This window comes from Nuphar pumila, chromosome 5 (genome assembly GCF_984573655.1).
Source record: "Nuphar pumila chromosome 5, dmNupPumi1.hap1.1, whole genome shotgun sequence".
NCBI classification, from domain to species: Eukaryota; Viridiplantae; Streptophyta; class Magnoliopsida; order Nymphaeales; family Nymphaeaceae; genus Nuphar; species Nuphar pumila.
Window position 1 is genome coordinate 23109990 of NC_143253.1, and position 7794 is coordinate 23117783.

General features: G+C 40.6%; 1 protein-coding gene across 1 annotated transcript; it reads right to left on the bottom strand.

The window, feature by feature from the left end:
- Positions 1–1329: 1329 nt before the first annotated feature.
- On the bottom strand, positions 1330–7548 carry LOC149837110 (RNA-binding CRS1 / YhbY (CRM) domain-containing protein). The gene is made up of 5 exons (XM_090007250.1): positions 6838–7548; positions 6427–6554; positions 2581–2806; positions 2358–2485; positions 1330–1971 (listed from the first exon to the last, which is right to left on the bottom strand). The coding sequence occupies exons 1-5, from the start codon at positions 7496–7498 to the stop codon at positions 1849–1851; spliced, it is 1266 nt and encodes a 421-aa protein (XP_089863376.1). The 5' UTR covers positions 7499–7548; the 3' UTR covers positions 1330–1848.
- Between the last annotated feature and the right edge of the window lie 246 nt (positions 7549–7794).

Consider the following 7794-nt stretch of genomic DNA (forward strand, 5'->3'; position numbering starts at 1 on the left):
CGCGTGTGTTCCCTGCATTTCTTCTATCCAATATATTTGCTGTTATGAACAGATGAATAAACATATAAATTTACGTAGGCTCCACTTTCCAATATTTGGTAATTAGCTTGTGGTGTCCATTTAGCAGATAGCATCAGGTACACATTCCACTTTCCAATATTTGTAAATTTGTTTATAATCTTGGAATAAACAGGTAGGGGTCTGCCAACCCCAGCTTCTTATGTCGAAAAAAAGGTTGAATCAATCAGAAAATTCTTAGAGATGAAATGTAAAGTCACCAGTGGCTATAATGACTAGAAAGCAGCCTAGCACCAAAATCAATTACCCTTCACATCACAGTGTTCCATTGCCAGTCCCTATAGTCTATGCAGCTCATGTCATCAGTGCCTCTTGTTGGTCCCACTGTTTTATATCAAAAAATGCACGTAACGTTTATGCAAATGCAACCATGGCAGGAAGTTCACACCACAGAAAAACAAAAGTTTTTATAGGAATTTGCAACAGCCCACCATGTATAAGACATCCAACAAAAAGTAAAACTTGAGCATGCATTAACTTGACGGCATTAAGTTGTAAAATTGTTGCTAGGTCTATAAATCTTCCAGCAACTACAGCCAACCCAACCCAAGTAAGGTTTGAGATTTCATTTTCTTGACCCAACAAAACCTGAATCTGAACCTGACTCCCACAATTAGTTATTTGGACAGGTATGGATAAACCCTGATGGGTCGGATACCCGACCAATTGACAGCCTACACACAACCCAATATAACCATCCAACACTCTTGGTCCAGGCAGGGTGAACCAGGCTTGCTTTCTTTCCTTGGCCAAGCTGGCTTCCTTTTTCACCCTTGATCGTGAGCACAATGGTAGGTTCATTTTTCTGGATGCATGATGCTATCGATTGGAAATGACCCACTAACAGAATCTTATTGGGCTTTACTGGTCCCATGCAGCAGTCATAGGGTAATTAGGTTACTAAATTAAAAGACAAGCCAACCTCGTGTGCTCCATGCGTATAGAATCAGTGATCATTGGAGAACTACCAAAACGGCACAGATATTGTGAAACGTTGCCAAGTCCAATCTTTTCACTGTTTCATGTAAGAATGTTGTCACAGTTTCTATCTCCAAGCCAGTGCAGTTCATGGACTAGACCATATTTTACGTGATTAAAGTAACTATCGAAACAACCACAATAGGCATGACCTAAACACAGCTGGCACGTGCATGCAAGGAGACCAACTTCAGAACAAAAAAGTTTCAACTCAAATACAAGCACCAATGAGGCCATTTCTAATTAAGCTGACAGAAAAATGGGAACTGACGTGATGCAAAACTAACTTTTGAAGTGCCCAAAAACAGTACATGTTCAACAGCCTCTAGGTTGTTGCTCAAATACAAGCACCAATGAGGCCATTTCCAATTAAGCTGACAGAAGAATGGGAACTGATGTGATGAAAAAGTAACTCTTGAAGTGCCCAAAAACAGTACATGTTCAACAGCCTCTAGGTTCATCACCCAACTGGCACCTTCAACTCAACAGGTACAATTCCCTGAGGCAAACCCACCGGAGTCCATTTTTTGCTGTGTGAACTGATATAATGTGAAGAATGTTAGCCCATTCAGTTTAATGCACATAATTCCTACCTTCCATCAACCAGACTCTCCTACCGAGCTTCATACATCTAGGCAATAAACAACGCTGTTCATTTTGCTTCTGGCATACAGAGGTGCACAGGCTTCTCCATCTACCACCCCCCAGTTCATGAAATGGACTTCACGTGACGGGAAGAGGCAGGTGGTCTTCTTTGAGAATAATTCTTGGGTAATAAATTAACTGCATCAGCTATGAGACAGAAGAGTCCATCGAGATGTCAGTGGCATCACTCACTGGTGGGGAGTAGTTCTTCCCTCGCCATACAACTATCTGCTCCTTATCGAAGGTCACCAGAACACATGGTACCAAATCCTACATGAACATCACCAAGAAACACTTTTTACAATGCATGGCTTATCTGTATATAATCGGCATTGCAGAACCACAAGCACAATAAGAAAAGGAAACGAGAACACGAGAGAAGCAGCTTGGTGGGAATACTGCCCTTAACCAATAAGTGCAAATCAACGAGTGAATGTGCACAAAATCATGCATTTTGCTTGCATGAATTGATGACAATACAATGTTATGCAAGCTCAAACTTATTGTTGGCATATTTATTAGCAAGAAACTAAACCATACTGAGCCACAGGTTGGAAGTGAGGAAAAAAAACAAAGAATCTCCAATAATCAACAAAAGTTAATGGCATGTTTTTTTTAGCATTTTTGAATAAAAATAAAATTAAAAAAATACTCACCCTGAGCTTACATCCTATCTTCCGATAGTCACTCTTGTCCAAGCCTCTGCAGTCTATACGCACTAACTCATCTGTCAGGAATGCATCTCGAACCATAGGTACAAGTCTTGAATACATACCATTTTTTGCTGTAATCGAAGGTTGCATGATCACATCAGGTATGGACTGTTAACTGTTTGCCAACCAAGAAAAGCAAAAGAAAGAAGAAAAACAATTATCTCACCGAGCTTTGTCAGGGGTGGAACTTGTAAACCTTTCTTCCTCATCTCCTTTGTTTCTTCAATGGTCAAACCATCAATGGTTGTCTTGATCAGTCTTGGATAAATAGGTTCATGGGGTTTCCAAAGCATAAGAGGAATCACGGGCCTATTTTTTGGATTATAATATCTGCCTCTGTACAATATAACAACACCACCTTGTTTATGTATAATCAGACCACCTGTTTTGTCCTGAATATAAAACCAATAAACAAATCAGCATAGTGCACAAATGCGCGCGTGCGCGTGTGTGTGTGTGTGTGTGTGAGAGAGAGAGAGAGAGAGAGAGAGAGAGAGAGAGAGAGAGAGAGATGGCAAAATTTTGAAACTTACATATGGGAAAATTATAGCTATATTATATTAATGCCAGAAATTGGGCATTCCATTCTGCTCTCTAAAAACCAGTTAGATATTCAGATTCATACTTTGGAAATCTGGTTAACACACACTTTCTGGATAGTGTCTAGGCCCACAATTTTACAATTTCTAATATGCAATAATGTAATACTTATATCACATAGGTAAAGGGTACCAAACGAGTACAAAGGACACAATACAGGAGTTTCTAAAAGGATAGGTACAGGGTTACGGCTACACATACACATAAAAAAGGTATAAATATACTAATTTTACAAAATGATCCATATATGAAGTTGTAAATTGTCAATTACAAGCTAAAAGTCTAAAACAGGTCAAGGATATATAATTAAGTTATTAACTAATAATTAATAAGAAAATATACAGATAACATTAGACACTTTTGATACTGAGTGTTGACTACATGAGTGTATAATAAAATGAAATGGGTCAACCAAGTCTAAAACCCAGCTGACCCATATGTGAAGCACCCAAATACCAGTGTGGATATGACACAAGTACAGCTGGTAGAAGAACCATGTCACAAAGTGTAATACCCTCTCAGATCTCTATGGAGCAATGACCTCCTATCTCATGACATTTCATTTCATTCCCAATGCTACACTGTAAAGTGCTAAAGAAAGGGCTTATCTCAGAAGTTGAATTGGATATGGAACAAAGAAATTGTGCTGGAACAGTTTTGTGCAAAACCAGGAAATTATGGACAAGCCAACTGTCTTACAAATGAGTTTTAAAAGTCTTATGTTTGTTAGGATTACTATATGGAGAAAACATGTTCTAAAAGTTCCCTAGTTGTGAGGAACTTGGCCACAAAAATTCACAAGAGTCTAGATGCTTGCCTCCAGAAAGAGTGGCCCAGCACACTAAAGTTCCAAAGAGTGGTAAACAAAATGAAGGTCCTAACCATTTGATGATGGGAGTGAAAAATATCTAGTCTTGATGTTAAAGATCTTAAAGTATTTTAGCTCTAAATAGCATCTCCAACCACTTCAAAACACTTCCAATTGGAGATATATTCACCGAGGTAGCACACTCTTTCGAGGAAAAGACACCTCCCACTATGAGCATCAGCTCTCAACAGTGCTGGCCTTTTTCTAACTACCAAGCATGAATTACATCTCAAAAGAAAGGACTGAAATAGGAATAAGACAGTTTGAAGGATTCAATCTAGCCCAAATGATGGTGTCCATCATGTATGGGGGAAAAGCCTTGGTCACAGCTAAGCAAAGAAATTACAAGTTAGTGGAATGGCCTTGGCAATGAAGGCCTAACAGAAAATGGGAACGTGGATCAAGATTATGGTATGTGGTTACATGCCTTTTCTCCCTTCACACAGCATAATAGGGCGGACCTGGTTAAAGGAGACACACTATTCTTTTGGGCAGCTGCGTGGTATGGAGATCTCTCTCTTTCCGTTGCCTTTCCAGACCTATTCAGGTTGGTTGTAAATCCAAAAGTCTTGGTTTCCCAATGTTGTGATAGAAGCAATGTTGTTTGTATCATTACTTTTTAGAAAAATGATATGATACACACTCATATCGCGATACGAGAGTGTATCATATCTCTATCGTATAATATGGGCTTGTATCATACCGTATCATACAATACAAGTTGTATCGTACAATACAAGGTGTATAGTACGATACGGTGTCAGCACATTTTAAAAAGAGCCAAAAAGTAATTTCGCATTTTTGAGTTTTAAACACTTCTTTAGGGCCGACTCTCTCATTTGTGTAGAGGTCATTAGAGAGATATCCACGCACTCTAGGAGTCACAACAGCGATTTGGGGCCCGATCTGTAAACAAGGGAGATGGTTTTGCGATTTCATCAAGAGTGCATTTCCATCATTTTTTCACTCAATAAAGGGTTAAGGTAAAAAAACCTTATTATTTGCTTCTTATTGAGTTTTTTTTTGGGAAGATGGCATCAAATGTTCCCGTATGACATGGGGTACTCGAGTAATGAGACATAAATGCTTCATAAGTGATTTTATGGTTGTATTTTGTGCATTATATCATTGTTTTGTGTGTTATTAATTTTTAAAATTTTTGCTGTTTTTTCTGATTTTTTAGATTTTTTATTTTTTTTTTCAAAATTTATGATTTTTTATGATACAATAAGATACATATCTTATTTTGGGTCCAACCAATACGGATTATGATACGATACTTACAACCTTAAATAAAAGTGTTGGCTGGTCAGTTCTATTCCACAAGGACCTCGCCAATGAGAAGTTCAATGACTGGATAACCCTCATAAAGTTTATCAAACTGTTCCAGCCTATAGATGAAGAGGGTAAGGTTATTTGGCCGTGTTTCAGCACAAGCGAATTTTCAGTTGCCTCCTTTTACCGGGCACTACTTCAGCCAGGTATGCACCGTTTCCCAAATGTATTTTGTGGGGATTGGGTCCCTCATCAAGAGCGAAAACATTCACAAGGTTAATGTCACTGGACAGGGAGCACACCGTAGAATCAAAAGACATTCAGATTGTTAGTAGATGCTCCATCTGTTAACAGGCTGAGGATTCATCTCAGCATCTCTTCTGGTATTGTAAAAGTTTCCAGAGTGGTTATTCCAACTTTCTTGGACAGAATAATGCCCGCAAGTAGCTGAAGCCTCGTGTATAAGGGACCTTCTGCTAGGGCCTAAATCATTGAGGCACCCCAAGAAGTGGAAGTAGGTGTCAAAGTGGAGGATCATGATTCATGACTGTGTGGAGGCTCACATGGCTAGAGAGGAAAAAATAGATTGTTCAAAGACAAATCCTCTCACCCTCTTTGTTTTACATGTAGACAAAGCCAAACTGAGATTTTTTTTCTATGCTTCTGTTAGATGGCAAAATTTAGATTTTTCCTGGATTGGCTCTCGTAGAGTTTGCTCTAAAATCTAGATGAATTGTAGTTTGGTGTTTGGTGATGGCCCATCGCCTCACTTATTTAATTAAATAAATAAATTTTCTTTTCCTTTCCAAAAAAAAAATGCTAGATTAGCCACTGCAACGTCAATTGTCACAGTATATAATTTTCCCCAAAAAAATGCTAGATTAGCCACGGCAACGTCAATTGTCACAGTATATAATTTTCCAGACCAATGTGGTACACCAGCAAAAAGATTTCAAGAAAGCAAACATAAAAAATAGATTGACACTAAGAAAATGGATTACTGCAACAATAGCAGCATTATTCAAGATACACCACACACGCATGCTAATGAGATCTTGGATATCAAACATATCCCCATAACCATGTAAACAATGGCCTTCAGAAAAAAGAGCGCCCACATCAGGTAACGAAATATCAGGCTAGACGACATTGGAAAATAAGAACAGGTAAAATTCATCACAAACATGAGATATAGTTGAATGGATTTTCCCCAAACAGAAAAAAAGAAAGAAAAGAAAACCTCAAATTGTAAGAAAGAAACACGTATACCTCAAGTTGGGTGTATATGTTTTCCATGTCAACAGTGGGCACACCCATGCACTTAATTCTGACAGCCTCAGAATGCTTCCAATTGTTGTGAATGTCATTCAGCATATTGTGTGTCAACCCATCTCTTCCTAAATCAACCGAATAACACAAGAATCATTACTCATATAACAACCAAAAGAAACTAAAAGAAAAGGAAATATTAAGACAACCACGAAACCATAAACGATCATTAAAGCAGGAAAAGGAGAATTTGGGAATAAAACCAATGAATTTTGTGCCAATTCAACTATTCCTAAATGAATGGAAATCATAAGAATCCATGCAAAAGAAAAAAAACCCATAAGAGCAAGAAAACCCATCAAACAGCAAAGACCCACAAAAAACTCGAATCAGATTCCGAAGAAAACTCACCCAAATTGACCTGTCTCTTGTTGCTATGCCTGAGGTGCTTCTCAACCAGGACCCTGCGCTCAGCTGGACTCAGCGGCTCGCCCAGAATCCGCTTCCTCTGCATCCTCGCCCTCTCGACAGCCTTCTCCGCCTCCGCAGCGGCATCTTCAGCATCCTCGCCATCGACCGAACTGACGGTGGGCTCGATCGCCGGGGCGCAAACTCCAGTCCACTTGCGGTTGATCCGGCTGGGGCCGAAAGGGGAGTACTTGGGCTCTCTTAGCCCGATAGGCCGGACGGCAGGGTTGCTCTCGGTGTAGCTGAACCGGAAGTCAAAGGGGAGGTCGGAGTGGGTGGGTTTGAGGCCGGTGCGGTCGAGAGAAGAGGGTGGGCGGTAGGGGGGCTTCGGTTTCTTCCTGTTGGTGGTGGCGGAGTCGTCGGGGTCGAGAGGGGGAGGTGGCTGTCGGGGATTGGGTGTTGTTGCCTTGGGGGTCGGGTCTTGGACGAAAGTTAGTCGCGGGGGAGGGTGGAAGCCGTAGTCGCGGAGTCTGGAGGGAGAGCGAAGGGGAGGGAGAGGGGTTGAGGCTGAAGGAGAAGAGGAGAGGAGACGATGGAGGAGGAGGAGGGTGGTGGTGGCTCTGGTTGCAGAGGGGGAGCGACTGTGGCGGACAATGAAATGCATGGGGTGGTTGTGCCGGTGGTGCCGGCGGTTGCGGTTCCTTTCTCTCTCTCTCGGCGTGTAGAAACTGAATCTGTCACGGACTTGACGGATACGGGACTGGTAGTGCAGTAGTGGTAGCTAGTAGGGCTGCAAATGGATCGGATATGGTAAAATATTCGATCCGAGTACGATTTGTTATTTTTGGATGTGGATCTTTAAGTAAAATAGAATGTACATTCGGATCGTATTCATATCGTTCAATCGGATTGCTTTTGGATTCGGATCAGCATTTTAAGTCAGATTTGGAGTTGATCGGG